Raw genomic sequence first — 20,050 nt, forward strand, 5'->3', positions numbered from 1 at the left:
CCAAATACTCCAAATCAGTCTCTCCTCATCGGTGAAATTGCTTTCAAGGGAAGGGCAGAAAAAAATGTTTCACTCAGTTCATTCTATGGCAAAAATAAAGTTAAGTCAGGAGGTGGCCCTCGTTGCGCTTCCACTGACTCTCCGCTAGAAAGTGTTGAGATGCTATCCCATCAGGGGGGCCGATAAGAGCGGGCGAAAATTCAATTACATCTCGCCGAAATGTGAAAGGCTTTTCTTCCAGATTGAGAGCCCGTCTGTGCCTGTGAGGACCTTCATGTTTAATCTTTTCCCTGGCATTGGTCCTCGTTGGAGGTGATGTGGGCCTTTAGAGAAGAACCAGACTGGCAATGTCAAAGCAGGTCTATCTGAAAGTGGGCTTAGTGGGCTACTGTAGAGGCGGACTAATGGTGCGTTTTATGGCTACCAAATGGGGTGAATGATTGAAATCAAAAAGAGAAGGACAACTGCTGTGCCCAATAAAAAGTCTTTGCCAACGCTGTGTTTTACATTAAAAGGTCAAAACTAAATTCTGCAAGGAGAACATAAATCAACTGAAACTTAGAACAATATTCTCCGATTCTCTTTTTTTCTTTATCTTCAAGGTTTCTCCAGGCATCTTCATCTTGAAGGTTTCTTTGTGCTTCTGTTCGAAATAAAAAGTGGAATATGTGGAATATGGCACTGCTGGTCTTTTTAAAAAAGTAACTCATTCTGACCACCCATCACCTCTTCAAAAGATGCCTCGCACTGACAGGCAATGACACAGCTTGACATGCACGCTGCAAAGATGACTCACCACAAAAAAACCCACAGTTGAAGTCATGGTAACGGCTGCACAGTGTGCACAAAAGCATGACAGAGTAAAGAAAAAAAGGGATGCTCTCTGAAACATTTGACTCTCATCAGCATTCAACCATCTGACGGTGGGTCATTCATTTAAGTGTAATGTGGGAACACAAAAAGCTAATGTTTAGTGGATATATCCTCCTCATGTAAGTCTTATCATAAATAGAAAGATACTTTATATTTTACCAGATGGAGACTATCTACATCATAAAATCTCCCTGTCTTTCTTCATTCTTTCATCTAAACCTCAAACACGCTCGTTCCTTTCTTTCTCCTCGTTGTTCCTGTCTCTCATTACAGTGAGCGAGGCGACAGCAGAGGAAGGTCGCCCTGTCAGCAGTTTTTCGTATCCTCCTCCACCTCCTCCTCTCCACTCATTTCCCTGTTGATCTACCGTCGTGAGGCTGTCAGGGAGCTGTCAGGACAAGGACTCTACCCAGTGATGTACGCTGAACCTGACAGTGTCACCCATGCCTGGGACACCTAATGTCCCTTCACAGGGAACAGTAGGGAACAACCTGTACCCGTTAGAGCGCTACCTGGTTCAGTGTGCATGTGACTGGGAGGTGCGGCAGGTGTGCAAAATGAATGCAACACATCTTCCCACTTTTCTTCAATAATACTTATGAATCTCTCACTCTCTTGTGCTCCTGTGCTTATTTACTTATATGTTCTGATTACTTGTGGCATGGATTAAGTTAAACGCAAAAGGATAATCCAAAAACCCGGATGTACAATATTGCACGCAATACCCAATCATGGTTGTGTAAGAGTGAGCTTTAGATATACCAGATATGTAACTTTAGGGGGGTTTTGTGTTTCAGTGGAGGCATCGCACCTCGTCTGAGTTAACAACTGGGGAATTTATTAAATATAATATTACATTAATCTAAAGACTGATTCAACATCATGTACCAGTCATGTTGAACAGGTACAGCCTTCTCACACTTAATTTGAGATGCTTGCTTTGAGATGAGTCCTGGTTCAAAACTATAGTAAAAACTATATAAACTAAGCTGATGAGCTTAAATTACTAATATGACATGAATAACATTCAGAAAAACCGAGAAGAACAGTCTACACAAAGCAAGAAACATTAGTGTTAGCAGCTAATGCTACCTCCAGCTGGGACTCAACTCCTCTTGTTTATTGAAGCCTTGAGCTGTTTCATTTACAGGGACGTGCACTCGCACATCATTAATCAGAGGGATGACACTGACTTGGGAATGGAGGTAAAAACACTCAGTCAGCTTAGTGAAAAATCCGTCCTCCATAGGGACTAGTTTAAAAGCTAGCTTAAAGGTTATCCAGTGTATCACTGCCTGTCTAACATTGCTTGTGTGGGTAAAGTTATAATTTTCTGGAGTGATTCTGATTCACCATTTGAAACAAACTGTAGAAAACTGAGGGTGAGGGGTTGGGTGGAGGGGAGAGTACTTAACAACCTAAAAGTGATTCACACGTGATAAAGTTGTGAATAATTTGTATTTAAACAGTCAGACAGAGCCTCACATTTCCAAGCTCTTAGTGCCTCTTCTGTTATCTGCTGTGGGCTGCAGAATGAAGAAGGTTGCTAATTCTTCACTCCATTTAAACCCACAGGAGATTTACAGCTCACGCACTGCCCTCTCTGTTACCTCTGGAGCTAATGGGCGGTGCAGCTGAGGGCAGCAGATGCCTGCTTCTGGGGAGTTTGGCTCTATTTTTTTTTTCCCCACAGTGAGGCATGCCATAACACGTTGGCATTGGCTCACATGACATGAACTACATGGGTGAAAAGGATGGTCATCTGGCTCAGATTTTAAATCTGCAGTCACTGACTTCTTAACGCTTTAATAGGAGGAGCAAAGATGACTAGGTGGAGGGACAGAGGATGAAAATACGGGCCGGCGGCCAAAAGCAGAAAGGTCAGAACAAAATGTGCAGCCAGCATGTGGGCAGACAGATGTCTCTAACTGCCAGGACTCCTGTTCCTCGTTAGCACCCCCTGCCGTCTAGAGGAAACTTTATTCTGTCCATTTGCGCAGCTGCAGGCAATTTAGATAGTGGGACAGCTTCACACAAAGAACAGAAACACAAACAGACACTCGTCCCTGGACATTATGCTGTTCTTTCTTGGCCCACACTCTCTCTTGCATACACAAACACTCACCTACACACAGGGGGCATTTTATCGCTGAGCAGTCAGGCAAGAGTTGAGCTATTGACTGGCCTGCAGAATGGGACTATGGGTATTCTGAGACCCCTGAGATGATGGGGACTAATAAGGTGGCAGACCATTGAAGCCGGTCAGAGAAAGGAACAAAAGAGAGCAAAGGGAGAGCATTAATACACCTTGGCACGTTGCATGTGTGTGTGCATCCGTGTGTGTGTGTGTGTGTGTGTGTGTGTGTGAGTGAGGGAATGAGTGAGTTACAAAGAAAGAGAAGGATGCTTACTGTAACTCAATGAGCCTATACATCACCCAGCTTGGATACCGTACTCAAAATGATCTGAAATCACAGCTTTTTTGGAGCCAGAAAACAGCATCCATCTGAGCCGTCAGCAAATCGAAAGATCTGCATTCAGTTTGAGAACAGAGCGAGTCATAATGAGAACAGGACTTGGGCTTATAATGATCACTTCATTTTTCTCTGTATAATGGAAAACATTGCAGTAATATGTACATTTACTTCTTTTATTTCTTGCAGTGACTCTGCCAGCACAGAATAGTTATTCCTGCATAATAAGCCTTCCTGCAGCATATTTCAGTTGATATTATGGCAGTAGCTGTGCCACTGGGGACAAGCGCACCAGTTCCTAGAAATGACCAAAACCATTGTTTAACATGGCGCAGTAAAGAATAAAAAATGATCAAAACCCCACAAATCCGCCTGTAAATGATCACAATTGCTTATGACTCTGTCACTGCTTCCAGCAGCCTGTTTCAGTGAATGTTATATGGCAGTAGCTGCTCCTCCAGGAGTCCATTTAATGACTGACAACCACTGTTTGACATGGCCATGTTTGACATAAATGACCAGAAATCACAAATAGAGTCAGAAATACTGCATGCATTAGACATTTCCTGCATTTTTTTCATATCCAGCCTTTCTCAAAGTATTGGTGTTACTTAAAATATAGTATGTAGCAGCAATATCACCAAACTGTACAACTGGTAATAATCCACTATTTGGAACGTCAGTGGTTCGAACCCTGGATCCGGTGGCATATCAAAGATGCTAAACCCCAAACTGGACCTGATGGCTATTCCATCCGTGGCTGACTATAGATATAGGTGAGCAGGTTGGTACCTTACATGACAGCTTTTGCCATTAGTGTATGAATGGATGAATGTGACAGGTGTTCTAATACTTTTTGAGGAATCAGTAGACAAGAAAAATTGCCACATAAATTTAAGTTCATTTGCCATTTGGCATAAAACTACAAATATTATGAAATATATTTCCTTTGACCCTGAACATCCAGATCTTTTAAATTCCCCCAATTCCTAGTTTGTATCATTTTTGTTATAAATGTTCAGTCTTGTAGCCTTGACTCATCCAGATCCAAAGAGGACATTAAACACACATGGTGACGTCAACGTGTAAAAATAATCTACGTTACTATCAACAGCTCTCATTCTGCCTTTAAAAGCAGTTTGTCTGCATCAAAGAAGATCTAAGAACCAGACCCTGACATGTATACAGAGGGTAAAACTTAAAAGAGTGCTGATACTGAGACACACACACACACAGAAAGTGTGTTTGAAAGTGCACACACACGCACACGAGATGCTGCAGCAAAGTCATCAAAACGTTGCGCTTTTATTAAATCTCCTCTGTAATAAAACTCTCGGCTTGCTTCACAATGCTGAGATAAGCTGCAGAACGGTGAGAGCAGGGGAGGAGAAGCTCTCAGATCTGAACATCTGAAGCTCACCACTGATGTGACAATGCACAGGAACGCAGCAGAGGAATGTACAAAGTAAAGAGAAATATCTGCATGTATATAGCATGTCTGGTCTCAGCCGGATCTACACGCATGGAAAAGTAGAAAATAGTGAATGACGTCTATGGTGATGCAAAGAAGCACGAGCAGATTTGGTATCACTGTTCTCTGCTAAGTGTCTTGCATAAAGCAGGCCTTAGGGCGAAAATAAATTAGACAGAGCATCACTTTAATTAGAAATTACTCCAAGCACTCGCACTCTTTAAAAGCTCCTTTCATTCATTCACAATGCTGCAGCGTGCTGATTTCAATTTTTGAGAGAATTTAGGCTACTCAAATCCCAGATGATGTGTTTAAAGAGGAAAAAGCTAGAACAAAAACCAGCAGCTGAATGGATGGACCCCCGAGGAGGATGACACCGACTGCTCTTCTGATTGGCTCAGAGACTAACCCTCTGAGCCAATAGGAAGATGACAACAGAAAGACAGGGAAATAAAACATGCTAACGGCTCTGTGATTACTACAAAATTGGAGGGAAAAGACAAGTTCACACATGTGCATATACACTCAGACAGGCCTAAGTCCTGGTAGACAGTGTCTGGATGTGATGCCATCTCCTCCTGCTGTACTCTCTGTTCCCATGAGAACAGAACAGCAAGCCGACAAGGTCACTTTCTCCAGCTGAGGCAGCGTGATAGCACGACCGCAGCATGCAACGGAGAGAGAGAGAGAGAGAGAGACAGAGAGGGGGAGACAGAGGGAGATGGAGATGAAGACTAATATTAAATCAAGGGGTGAAGAGGTGAAAGAAATTTGATGAACTGTAATTGAGGAATACAACATGTGAGGAATTTAATTTGTGATGCACAGGTGAGACTAATGCTGGGTGCCCGCTAGTGTGAGGACACAAAGCAAATCTGATCACTTTAACAAGCTTGGGCCTTGTACAGTGTGTGTGTGTGTGTGTGTGTGTGTGTGTGTGTGTGTGTGTGTGTGTGTGTGTGTGTGTGTGTGTGACACATCTCCAAAGCGAGTCCTGAATGACTAAAAAAAAAGCTTCAAACACACTTTCTCAAGATGCCTCCAAACGTCCTCCAACAGAACAGATCAATCATTCTATCAGATGCTCGGTCTGTCTCAATGCATCATGGTCCCTGTAGTTCTGCCCTGCAGCCACATCCTCTATTTGTCTTGGGTTGCTACCTAAAGTGACAAAGCATTTCCAGCTGTGTCCTTATTCATCCCAAGTCACCTTTCCATTTGGCAAACAGTATGACTCCACTAATTAGCACAGTTTTTTATTAATTCCAATGATTAATTAGAGAAAAAGGTGTCTCGGCGAGACGACGCAGCTGTCTACTCGTGCCACGACCAGAGGTGAATTAATTTCCTGAAGAAACACCATCGTTCCCCCCACTGTGATCTGTCAAGGTGTCAGCTTCATCTTAACCACTCGTGGCATTTATCGACATTTTATTCACGTTCATGATCAAGGACTTTTTTCTTTTTTTTTTTGAGGTGCAGATAAAAATGATGACACAAGCTCTTAAATCTGGTCTGGCAAAGAGTCCAATGTGTTGTCCTTCTTTTCACATTTCCCTAAAGTCATATGCTCCACCAGATGCACCATGTAACCCTTCCTCTCCTCTGCTTTAGCATTCTTTATAGCTTATCATAAAAGATAAGGTTGTAAACTTTAATTACACTGAAAGTTCAAAAGTGGAGCTCTGATTAGACGAGCCAAAAGTTACCTACAAATCTTGCTTTTAAATTTTGACTGATTTTACTGTCCAGCAACAAACCATTACCCCCCAAAATAAACTTTTATCATGCGTTCATTAAGATAGAGCTTATTCTCTGACAAAACAAAGTAGAGGAGTCTCGTGAACTTTATAACTAATTTCCTCTCTGACAAGGTAAATCATCATGGCAGATTGTCTGAGCTAATTAGCATAGCATACCTCATTAAGACACTGGTTGGTGTGTGTGTGTGTGTGTGTGTGCAAGTCATTTGTCAGGAACACAGCAGGAGGGCTAATTTAAAGGGCTTTTAGATGATGAGCAAGATGTCGGTCTCCGTGTGCACTCTGAGCAGTCGGTTTGGCAGCTGAATCGCTGTCAGGCTCGGGTATCATGCCAAAAATATGTGCTCTCACCTGCCAAAGACTGACTGGTCTGTTTATATTTAAATCCAAACCAAAGGAATGAGTGTTTACTATCCTATCAGCGCCATCATTATCACTCAGCCATGGAGGGAAATTGTTTTACCCGAACACGGCGTGATTTTGTGTCAAACTTTCTGCTAAAAAGTTACATTTAAACTTCAAGTATGAAGGCTGAGCACAGTTGTTTTTTATGCAAATAGTGTAAGTCATACTGCAGTACACAATGGCTCTCACTTGAGACAGTAAAGTCTTTGATGAAAAACATTGCTCAGCATGACATTATTCTGTGTTAGTGGGATGCTATTCCAGAAATGTGCTCCTATTTATAAGGTGTCTGCTGTGGTTCACTTTATTTATTAGTTTCTACATGTCGTGCAGCTTATGTTACTACATTTAGCAGAATGCAGAGCTGTTCAGTTGATCAGTCATCGTCAGACAGTCTGTAAACCAGACACCAGAATAAAGTTTATTTCTTTGCCTTATGTAAAAGACTGTGAAGGATCCCACAGGAGAAGGAAGAAGAAAATATTTAAATTTGCAGTTTTGAAATGTAGCTTTAGCACTCAATAGCTGCAGGTGGCACGAGTTAAAATTGCTGAAGCTATTCCTCTCCCTGCCTGCAGATGGTGCAAAGTGGTAGGTCCAAACCGCTAAAATGCTACTTTTCTTGCTTAATAGCCTCATCACACCAGAAATTGGAATAATAAAATTGGTCTGCACTGATATATGTCCCACAAAGCTTCCCAACCGAGTGACTATAAGAGCCAGTTGGCGATCTTTATTTTTTCATAAAAATAGGATGAAAACAAAGTTAACAAGCTTTAGTGGTGCAACAAAGCTAATAAGCTACAATGAACTATCTGGCTCTTGATTCCCTCAAAGGTCAGCACTGTCAAAACAGCTCACCATTGTTCATCTGCTTTGCCCTCACAAGTGAATCCACTGACTACAGTTATTCCATGAACTGAACTGCATATTTCATATGCTTTTGTGAGCAGGTTGGACTGGAGGTTTGCATCTAGAGCTACAGGTTTGAGCAACGTGGGCTGTAGCTTTGTGATTCTGTTTATATTGACTGGGTCTGGTTTGGGCTATTTTGCCTTAGTGTTCTTCTTTTATCTGAAGACAGCATGAAATGTTGACAGAATAAATTATTAACATGGGAAACTACCATCTTGCCCAAGAGCAGTCTTGTTAAAACCTTTAAAAATGTTACCACAAAGAAAAAATGATATGCTTGAAATCTGATTTGCATTTTCCTGCATTTACCAGATTACCATTTATCTCTCTGTCTTTTGCATCTCCTCTTTGTGACTATATGGGTTTAATCAGAGAAAAGTTTGCATCATTTTAGATATTCACACCGCATGGCAGTCATGCGCCCTTTGTCTCAGTTATTTCTGCTAATATCATTCCTGGTAAGTGACAACTCAAACCAACACTATTCAGTGATTTATAGCTACTTTGCTATACAAGGCAGCTGAGAAAAAGCTGTACTCCCTCTGTTCTACTGAAGCTACATCTTATGCTGTTAAAACAGTTTGAACATACTGTACACATCAGTTTTCACTGACAGAACAGCACTGCAGTCATGACCATTTGGAGGGGGGGGGGGGGTACAGTTTCTGAAGTGGGAGTGCATTGGTACCAATTTGCCTGCAACACTTGAGAAATTATTTTGATGTGATCCAAAACACCTGAGCAAACTTCACACAGTGGCATCAACTGCGAACATTTGTGCAGTATTATCAAGAGCAGCAGATACAAATTCCAAATTCATGCATTGAGATTATAATGAATGAGCGGAGTGACTCTTATAGAAACTAAAAGCTCTTCATTCATTGCATTTGTGTTAACCCTAAAGCCTGGAGAGGCTTTATTCCATTCTGAAAGAGGACTATTGCATACACACGCAAAAATGACCAGCAGAGGTTTAAAAAGTAATGATTCTACCTGAGGCTTGTCCAGCAGGCATCTTCCTGAGTGTCATTATTTATAGTTCTTCTGCTGTGCTATTCTTCATGCTAGAATATTCTAATAATGGTTTCCTTCTATTTAGTTGGTTTCATGGTCCCCGTGTGTTGACCACAGCAGTTCTCAGTCTTGCTGCAGGGCAAAAAGTTAAACTCAAGGTCCCCGATGGAAACGTAAATGAAACAGCAAACTCCTGAGTGCAGTTTTAGCACACAGCAGCAAAAGATGGGGTCACACTACTAATTGAAAGGCTGTGGCCATCCTGCACAATCAGCCCCTTCCACGAGTGATTATAGATCTGACTTGGTGACCCTGAATACAAATCCCCTATAGCCTCCAAACCCTCTGGTGCTTCCTTAAAGCATGGCAAGAGTGACCAGACTGTCAGGGCAAGTTTCCAGTCTCCATAGGGTCCTCATTATGTGTGACAGTGAAATCCTCACTTTCAGTTCACAACTTTCTACTTTCTCCTCATTTAAATGATCTCACATACCTGCCTTTTCCCCCCCTAATCCGTAATTGATAGAATAAAGCAGACAGATACTAACCAAGAGCAAATATGGCTTCAAATTAGTACAATGAGTTCTTGCAGAAGCTCACACCGGTGCCCTTTTCTGAGCTGACCCGTCTGACAGAGCAGCTTGAATTACTCTCAGATGTAGAAGGAGCAGTTCAAATGAAATATCAATGGCTGTTCTTTGTCAGTCTGGTTCAGTGTGTGAAATGAAGCTTCATTACGTCCTGCAGTAGAGGCAGTGCACAAAGAGCCACTGAGCTGTACCTTTATATGTTAATCAAGCCTTGTTTAGTGGCAAATATAGCCACTCAATCATACATGACAACAGAATATTTTTATGGCAGGTTTTTGTAGATTTTTGCAAGGTTTAAGTTATTTGTGTCAACTTGCAGGGGTTTGAACTAACAAGAGTGCAACTCCTTTTTGAAGTCAAAACTTATTCAAACACGAACAGGCACATGTTCACGCATGAGAATTACGATGTTTTAAAGTTTTCTTCAGTATTCAAGCAATCCAATTGTCTGTACATTCGGGTACATTGCAAACTGAAACTACTGCTCATTCAGCGTACTTCTAATATTGCCAATTGGCCAAAATAAAGGGACTCGGGTCGTAGGCCAACTCAATGAATCAATGGCAACCTTCTACTTCCTGTTTCTCCCAAAGCATTATGGGCCAACACTTAAAAAAGGAAGTGGCAACAAAATCATTAGTGTTCACTTGCATGATTAAAATATATTTTTGACATCACAAACCTTATAAATATATCCCATTATCAGCTATTTGCCTTTTGAAAATAACAATATACGGCTTGCCTGGGTAAGACGTGGCGAATCTGCTAAAAGCCTGACAATAAAGAGAGAGAAAAAAATCCTAAGGTTCAGTGAAGGTGATGTGACTCATTCGTCTCTTTTGCCCAGTCCTATCATTAAGGATTTCTCTTCTGATCTGGGGGTCTGCACAGTGTTGTGTGTTTTCCTGGATTGTGCCAATTATCTAACGTAAGCTGTGTGTACCACAGGGACACAGTGGCACTCACACATGTACATTAACACACACACAGACACACAGAGATAGAGAGAGAGGAAGACGGGAGCTATGTTCTGATCACTGCCAAGCCAAAGCATGCAACATGATAAGAACTGTTTTGTTTTTTAGTTTTTTTTCACATGAACACAGATGCATTACATGTGTCAACAAGAAGGCTCACCAGTTTCCAGCATGGAAAAGACCCTACAGTACACACATCAATGCATTATGGTAGTTTTACATTGCATTAATTACACTTTTGTTACATGGCAATATTCATACATGACTCTGTCAAACTGAATGTGACCACAGTGGAGAGACAAGCCCGAATGAAGTGAACATGAGTGACGATGGATGCAATGAGGTGCGGGGTGCAATGTGGAGTTATGTCGCCGTGATGTGATGTGGTGATGCCATGTGAGTAAACGATCAACAAATCACTGACAACGATGCAGAACTACAGAAATCAACAACAACATAATACAGCTTTCGAAAAGATATAAGACGCAACAAGAACAAAAAAGAAAGACAAAAAAACCACAAGCTGCTTTTCTGTCTCGGCCCCAGAGGGTCCTCCTTTTGAAGTGGTTTGCTTCAGAGATTGGCAGGAGGGGAGGGCGGTGAGGGTGGGTGTGTTTTGAGACACTGGAAAGGGTTGACAAGTTAGCTAAGCACCTTCTGTTGTGCACTTTGTTTGTACCTTTAGCTAATGGTCCCTAAGCACAAAGCAATCACAAAACAGCACCGAGCTGCTTCTATCAAGCTGCTGAACTCCAATCGATTCTTGTTTTTTTACCCCCCTTTCTTATTTTATTTTTTATTTTTTTTGGTCAGCCTTTCCCATTTCCCCTCCAGCTTTGATTTTATTAAAGTCACTCCAGTTCAATTTTAACCACTACCTCTGGAATCTCCACGTGTGTTTAATGGAGCCGTGAAGTGACTTGTTTCACTGTAAGAGACTTGGGTTTCGAGTCATTTCACTGTATGACAATTTATCTGATAAATGGCTTAATGATGCTTCTTTTTTTGGTGATGTTTAAAGTGGTGAACAAATCTAATTATAAGAGTTCATAGATCCTTCTACATGTAAGTGTCCTTCAATCTGTCCATGTGGCTGATTTAAAACACAACAGGCCTCTGAGGTGTTTAATCTGTGCTGGTTGGTCTGCAGCTTTCTACCACTCGTTATGACCAGCACTGTGGCTCTGATTTGCCATCCTCACAGGTTTTCTTATCTGCTCTTTCCTGACAAACTCAGACAACGCAGATAAACATGTGGCTCTCAACAAACAAACCATTTTGAGGCAGTTACTGATGCGTCTTGGCCAGATGAATGCCGTAATTTCCAGCGAAACTCTGGTGGTAGAGTGCGCTTGGGTAAATAAAAACAGGAGCCCAACACAACAATTTGTGCTGTCAGTTCTGCTTGCCATGGGCAAGATGATAATTGTCAGAGGCGTTTATCATTTCTTTTTGTCCTTTCTTATCTAATTCTATATTTTGTAGACTGCCTATTCATCACTAAATATGAATTATACTGTCTCAGAGCCATCATACAAAGGTATAGTTATTACAGCAGCTAATAATTAGTTGCTCTGTTTTCCATATTGCCCAGGACAGTGGGGGCAAATTGCCACATCAAACTGACATTGGGGCTTTTAAATTAAATTGGATGATCTGAAAATCGTTTATTAGAGCAAAATAGTTTGAATTCACATACAAGTATTTGTGCACAGTTGAATTTCTGACTGGCAGCACTGGCTCCATCACGTCATGTGCCAATCTGACATTAAAAGATAACCGCATTATCATCCTGATTTGTGAACTAAATTCAATGTTAACATTTTTCCAATTATTCAAGGGCTTGACCATTGTCCCAGAAGTGGGATCTTGATGTGATTTATTTGGGTATTACTACTGTGTTCCAGTAAATTTATATGGATAGTCTGACAAACACAGTGCTAACGTGGAAACAGCAAATAAACTGCATCCTGTGTGTCTCATTAAGCCTCATCAAGACCCAAAACCCAAGCTGATGTGACAGAACTCTCCGTCTTTTTGGCTTATTTTTGTCATGGAGGGCAAAAAAATAAATAATTAAATAAAAACAAATAAAAAATCAAATAAAAATCTGATTGTTCCCGGAAAACACTGAAGCATTTACAACCACTTCATCTTATATAACACTGCTGGGGTAGTTGTGTTGCCTGAAGTAGCTACTGCAGCACTGCTCTTAACAGGATGCATGGTAAGTGGCTACACAAAATAAAAATTGAATTGCTCAAAGTGAAATAAAATAAATATTTGTGCAAATGTTACAAGGATGCAGTCATCTTACCTGGGGACACAGGCAGTAGAGGTCTCCCCCTCCGGGGCCTCTGGGGCGGGGCAGCAGAACTGGTGAAGCACCGTTTGGTTGCTGTGAGAGTAGAAACAGAATAATAGAATAAGTTGATCAAAGATCAAAAGGGCGTCATTCTGTACATCAGGGTAAATGCAAGGATCTGTCTTTTGGTTTTTAGCCCTAAATATTTAAGTCTTATTTTTTTCCAGCCCTTGGAACTGATCACTGGCTAAACCCCTTCCCTGAACAGTGACTGTCCAATGATAGCTTAGCAACCGTGAGTAGGAACCACAGCGTCCATAGAGCTGAAGAAGGAGAAGATAACGATGATGAAGAAGAGGAGATACTATAAAGGATCTCACGACAATCTTCACCCTAAAGTTAACCATTTTTATAGGCCATTAGAATTGACATAAAAATGTTAGCACTAAACATCGAGAATTGCCCAACACTGATGCTCTTGCTCTGCTTTTTAACAATCGTCTTGGGAGGCGCAAAGCTCCTCAGGATGCAGTAACATGGGGTCAGAGGGGATGGCAAGCCCTGGCATCAGAACTGCTAAAAGAAAAGCTAACACCTGCTAGCTTGTTTAGTTTCATACTGTTAGCGACCAGTTTGTGCAGGTTGCCAGCTCAGAGGCTGCTGTTGCCGCCTCCCCTAGCAACAGGGATTCTGAAAACGGTATCACGCAGCCTGCCATAGGCCTCCTGGCTTATTCCTACAGTCCACATTCAGTGAGTCAGTCTAACCCCAGCATAAACTCCACAGTCACCAGATTATCTATATGCCTCATAGCTGTAGCCTTTCCAGTCATTTCCATGTTTCACTTGCCTGCCTCTTTGACCCTTTGCCTGTGTTTTTTGTTTGTTTGTTTGTTTGTTTGGACTCCCTTTTGCCTCAGGCCTTCTGGTTTAGTCAACCTTCTTGTGTGATTCCTTAGTCAATCCTTATTGACTAAGGAAAGACCACAACTTCCACCACAACCACAACTACAGCCTGCAGTGTCTGCTTCTTTCAAGTGCATGGTTTTCAGTTTGACTCTCTCCAGCCCTCACACCACCTCACTCACCCCAGACACAATGATGATACAGAGTTTATTTATAGGGAGATTACCCTTGCATAAACTCACTGGCCCAGAGGCAATCAGAGGTTGGCAATCAGAAGACAATGGCTGCCTAGATTTGAGCTATTGTCCGCTTTGTTACCCAGTTCACAGAAGCCCCACAAAGACTGAACCGATGCCTTTTACATTCTGGAGTAAAAGCTGCCAAAATCTCAAGGGGTTATAGAATATCAACTGAGTCAGGATACAAGTAAGATGGATTTCTTTTTTATTGAGGCATGTCAATAGTAATATTTATGCTCATATACCCCAAAGCAGCACCGATGGAACTGCAGTACAGTCTCCTTTTTACTCTTTGGTAACTTACATGGTAACGTTAAGGCTGCTGATTCTGCTAATGATCAATGATGAAGCGTTTTGATGCGCTTTGCTTAGCTTTTGGTGCACTTTTGTCTATGTTCAGCTGCCCTGAAAATGACATAAAGAGAATGTGAGAGTTTTGAGTGTTTGATGGCTCGAGGAGAGACAGAAAGAGACACAAGTGTTCACTGTTTCAGCACCACGGACAGAGGACTCAGACAGAGGAGGGCTGAGGCTCCAGAAAGGTTTAGGAAAGAGTCCGACTAATGATTCCTTCCATTATCACTTAATCTGTCTGTTATTTTCTGGATTCAGTGATTAATCATTTTCTATATGAAGATGAAAAATAATTAAAAAAAATACATTGAAAAATTCCTCCCAAACCAAAAAATATATTCAGTTTCTTATCATGAATGACAATGAAATGCAGAACAGAGAATGTTTGGCATAAAGGAAAATGAGTTTGTCAACACATCAGAAACTTAGGTTTTTTGTGTTTTTTGTTTTTTGTCTTGTTTATTTTTTTTTGTTGTTGTTGACTAAACAAATAACATTTTATTCTGCAACTAACCACAATGTTTAGATTGTGCTTCATTAAGTATGATAAGCTTCTAACTTTCCAGTTCCAGTAACTGAATGTAGAACAGATTTAAGGAGAAAACTGCAAAACCGAGTGAAGCTTCTGCAGAAGAAAAATATGTACAATATATCCTGGATATACATTCACAAGTGAAGGCTGAAATATAGCCAAGGAAAAAGCAAGGATATCAAATTTTAATGTGGATGTGAGAAAGCCATGAGTGCATTTTCTTTCCTCCCTCCATCAGTGTGTCCTCTCCTTCAACCTGGATGCTCACATTCTTCACACTCTTGACTTGCAGGCTTCATCCATCTTATTCTTCGCTGTCCTCCCCTCCCCCCGCTGTTCTCCTCTGTTTCTGGCCCTTTTTGCACTGATTTTCCATCACTCTCTGTGACTCCCCTTCCCCCCTATTGCAGGTCCTACAGGCACGGCGCGCTAGGCAAAGGAGGACTGCGCTCAATTACTCTTGCTGTCAAAAGATGTGGCCACTAAAAAGAGCAGCAGCTTTCCATATGTCGCGTCCTATCCCTGGACACGGGACGCGGAGATGGAGGGAAAGTATAAAAATGTGAATTCCTCCGTCCCTTATCGGCCCTTGGTTTATCTTCTGCCCTGTAGTCAATCTCTCTGCCCTCATCTCTTTCTGTTCCCCTCCCTGTCTGTCCCCTGGGAAAGGACAGAGAAAACAAGGAGACCTGTATGTCTTCTTATATACCTCCTTCAAGAGCGTGACTGTCGGTTCACCCCAAGAGTGCTTCAATCTGTTCAGACTAACCACCCTGCTCTCTGTGCTGTGAAGTGCAATAGTGATACACAAGGTCCTTTGAAAAACTGAAGATAGAAACAGAAGGAAAAGGGCCGTTTGTTGGGTTATGTGCCAGCAACAGAAGCAGACAGTACAGGGAGGGTATGACAGCAAATTAATTCTAATTGTTAATGCATCTTCTAATTGCATCGCCTTAATGACCAAGACGCCATTGTGGCTTTTTTTTTAATAGGTCGAGAACACAGGCAGTCTCTGAGGGGAAACAGATTAGTGCGAGTGTCGAAAGCAGCAGAGCCTCTTGTTCACACAGATAAAGGGCATATATTCTGCACAACAAGGTATAAAAACATCTTGGGTGATAGAATCAATTGTGTTGTAGTAATACTGTTGACAAACATACACAAACCTAACAAAGTGTTTTTCTTGAGGACAGGACAGAAAATTTCCCTCATTATGAACAGTCAAACTTTATAATGGTATAATTCACATTTGGTGCTAGAGCCAGCAGATTACATTAGCAATAACGTCTGGACACTTGGCTTTGTCTTCTGGTGGTGGTGGTGGTGGTGGGGACGAGAAGACATGGTGGGCAGGGATAGGACAGAGGTGAAGCAGCAAAGGAATGAGTGTAATGTCGAATTAACAAGCCAGTTAAGCTCCAATCAGTTCAGTAAAAGAGAAGGTATACAGATAAATTTGTCTTCATAGTTTGTCTGCTTGTTTGGTTTACTTGTTGAACTAAACACTAAGTAGCTTGTGAAACTTAGGAACTCGCTACTTGTATATGTCTCATAATTAAAGAATCATCATCTTCTTGCTCCAATTTCAAATGTACACAGGATCTATGAATAAAAAGGGAATAATCTCCCACACTTCCAAAGATGTTGAGTCGTCTTGGCTTTCACGACAGCATGGGAGAAAAAACAGAGCTCATTTACTTCTAATGAATGGATGGGATCTGTTATACAGTGGTATGAAAAAGTTTGGGCACCCCTGATCATTTTCAGGATTTTCCTTTATAAATCATTGGTTGTTCGGATCAGCAATTTCAGTTAAATATATCATATAGCAGACAAACACAGTGATATTTCAGAAGTGAAATGAAGTTTATAGGATTAACAGAAAGTGTGCAACAATTACTTAAACAACATTAGGCAGGTGCATAAATTTGGGCACCCTTGTTGTTTTATTGATTTGAGTACCTTTAGCACTAATTATTGGAACACAAAGTTTGTTTGGTAAGCTCATTGACCCTTGACCTACATACACAGGTGAATCCGATCATGAGAAAGGGTATTTCAGGTGGCCAGTAGCAAGTTGTTCTCCCTTTTGCATCTTCTCTGAGGAGTGGCAACATGGGAGCCTCAAAACAACTCTCAAATGACCTGAAAACAAAGATTGTCCAACATCATGGTTTAGGGGAAGGATACAAAAAGCTGGCTCAGAGATTTAAGCTGTCAGTTTCCACTGTGAGGAACATAGTGAGGAAATGGAAGACCACAGGCACAGTCCTAGTTAAGGCCCGGAGTGGCAGGCCAAGAAAAATCTCTGATAAGCAGAGGCGAGGAATGGTGAGAACGGTCAAACTCAACCCACAGACCAGCTCCAAAGACCTACAACATGATCTTGCTGCAGATAGTGTCACTGTGCATCGTTCAACTATTCAGCGCACTTTGCACAAGGAGATGCTGTATGGGAGAGTAATGCGGCGGAAGCCTTTTCTACGCACATGCCACAAACAGAATCGCTTGAGGTATGCTAAAGCACATTTGGACAAGCCAGCTTCCTTTTGGAATAAGGTGCTGTGGACTGATGAATGTAAAATTGAGTTATTTGGACATAACAAGGGGCGGTATGCATGGCGGAAGAAGAACACAGCATTCCAAGACAAACACTTGCTACCCACAGTAAAATTTGGTGGTGGTTCCATCATGCTGTGGGGCTGTGTGGCCAGTGCAGGTACTGGCAATCTTGTAAAAGTTGAAGGTCGCATGGATTCCAGTCAGTATCAGCAGATTCTTGCCAACAATATTCAAGAATCAGTGACAAAGTTGAAGTTGCGCCGGGGCTGGATACTTCAACAAGACAACGACCCCAAACACTGCTCAAACTCTACAAAGCCATTCATGCAGAGGAACAACTACAACGTTCTGGAATGGCCATCTCAGTCCCCAGACCTGAACATTATTGAAAATCTGTGGTGTGATTTAAAGCGGGCTGTCCATGCTCGGAAACCATCAAACCTGACTGAACTGGAGATTTTTTGTAAAGTAGAATGGTCAAAAATACCTTCAACCAGACTCCAGACCCTCATTGGAAGCTATAGGAAGCGTTTAGAGGCTGTTATTTCTGCAAAAGGAGGATCTACGAAATATTGATGTCATTTTTCTGTTGGGGTGCCCAAATTTATGCACCTGCCTAATGTTGTTTAAGTAATTATTGCACACTTTCTGTTAATCCTATAAACTTCATTTCACTTCTGAAATATCATTGTGTTTGTCTGCTATATGATATATTTAACTGAAATTGCTGATCCGAACAACCAATGATTTATAAAGGAAAATCCTGAAAATGATCAGGGGTGCCCAAACTTTTTCATACCACTGTAGGTGAGGAGATGAAGTGTGCAGATGGGTTTAGTTGGCCCTGATGATGAGACCCACGCAGCCATGACTGACATATATGTCCACACTCTGCCTAACTGTGTCATAAATAAAATAGTATGGTTGCATCGCAGTCACTGAGTTCAGACAGGAAAGTGTTGTGCAGAATGAACTCTTTTTATCTTTTAAAGCACCGTCTTTTTGATTCATCTTAACCATCTGTCTCTTTCTGCTTTGATCTCTCACACTTTCTCTCCATTATTTCTGCCGTCACTCTGCTCAGTTTTACTATCACCTCTATCTTTCCACTCAGAAACAGCTTGCAAGCATTTTATAACAGTTTAGGTGCACGAGAACCTCTTTTAAAAGGCACCGCTGTGCTGCAGCACATACCCCAATTGAAACTGCATAAGGCGCTCATGAATCTGTTCATGCTGGAAACAAGTTGATATGACAGGACTAGGGCCTATAATTTCCTAATTAATCTCTACATTTCTTCCCACCAGCACGCTCACTGAGACGACAATCAACCCGTTCACATGTTCGAGATTGTGCAAACATTTCTTCTGCAGCCACATGAGTTCTCAACCCCTCATTTCAATTAGAAAATCTGCACGACTCCAGACCCTTGCCTCCAGTTTCAAACCACTTCCCTGTCACTGTTTGATCAGTGCGGGCGCTGAGGATTTTACTGAACTTGTATGACCTGCTTTCTGATCTTCCACACCACTGACTCAGCGCCCTCATAGTCTCAAGTCACTAATACCACCTATAAAAAATCTATAAGCTTTCATAAGCTCTTCGACACACTGGGTCTGTTTGAGGAAGTGTAATCTGCACGCCAGGGTTTCACTGTATTTTGTTTTAACTTCTTGTGTCTAATGTGTTTGTCGATGCGCTCCTCCTTGTGCTGAATTCAGCTTTGCTGTGTCAATAGCTCTCCGGCTGATTCAAACTCGGCTCAAGGCGGAAAAAGATCTGTGCACACTCAAGTGATACAATTTGAAGCATGGGAGGGACGAGGGGGGAATCAAAGCTCGCAATAATTGATGGATTAGCTTTCACAGACCATTTCTTTGGCACTCAGGGAAAAAAATAGTTGTGAACATGTTCGCTCCGTGAAAAACACATGAATGCAAAATTAGAAGCAGCCCCTGAAGGCCAAACATGTAAATACAATTGACCTTGGAGGAAGCAAACACATTAACAATAGTGATACGACTGAGGCAATAAAGCTTGCTTCAAATGCGTGTTTGTTATTTCATTTCCATGTTTGGTTTGATGCTGAAATAATGGAATAAATAAATCAGTCAAGGTCAAAGTCAAATCAGGACACTTTGGAGGGGGAAAGCAAAATAACCTTCCGTTTAAAGTGGAAGTCACTTTTTCAGTCATGGATAATCACACCTTGAAAAAGGTACCAAAAAGAAAAAGGTACTCTGCTTCGGCATAAAGATCATAACAAGCCTGGAGATTAATTTAGGTCGGCTAATATCGTACGCATTCCACAAGTCAGCTCATCTCATGGCAGTATTACTAGAAGCACTTTGATCGTGTTAAATTAAAAAGAGACACTCAGAATGTTTTTGTAGTACTTCACTTCCATTTGGCAAATTGGCAGTCGCTGTAAGTGCTAGTTTATCACTGTGTTTTACAGGATGAAAGTGTGTAAGGCTTTCCGAGAGAAATGAATTCAACACACATACCCAAAGCCTCGTGGTGGTGTGTGCCTGTTTTGGTCGGGTTAAAACGATGTGTCAGACATTACTGTGCAGCCGATCATTAGGCGAATCAAATCCTTGAACTGAATCAGATGTGTCTCGTGTAAGCATGATGTGACACGCTGAATCGTGGCTCAAAATCTGGTCTG

At 41.6% G+C, this 20,050-nt stretch overlaps 1 protein-coding gene across 2 annotated transcripts in view; it reads right to left on the reverse strand.

Moving 5' to 3' along the window:
• iqsec3a (IQ motif and Sec7 domain ArfGEF 3a) overlaps positions 1 to 20,050 on the reverse strand; it is an 87,383-nt gene that overhangs the window by 54,519 nt on the left and 12,814 nt on the right. For both annotated transcript variants that reach the window (XM_046379380.1, XM_046379383.1), the window contains one exon: positions 12,800 to 12,880. In XM_046379380.1, coding sequence (XP_046235336.1) covers positions 12,800 to 12,880 — 81 coding nt within the window. Of the gene's footprint in view, positions 1 to 12,799; positions 12,881 to 20,050 lie in introns of those variants that run through there.

Source organism: Scatophagus argus, chromosome 22, assembly GCF_020382885.2.
Source record: "Scatophagus argus isolate fScaArg1 chromosome 22, fScaArg1.pri, whole genome shotgun sequence".
In the NCBI taxonomy this organism is placed as follows: Eukaryota; Metazoa; Chordata; class Actinopteri; family Scatophagidae; genus Scatophagus; species Scatophagus argus.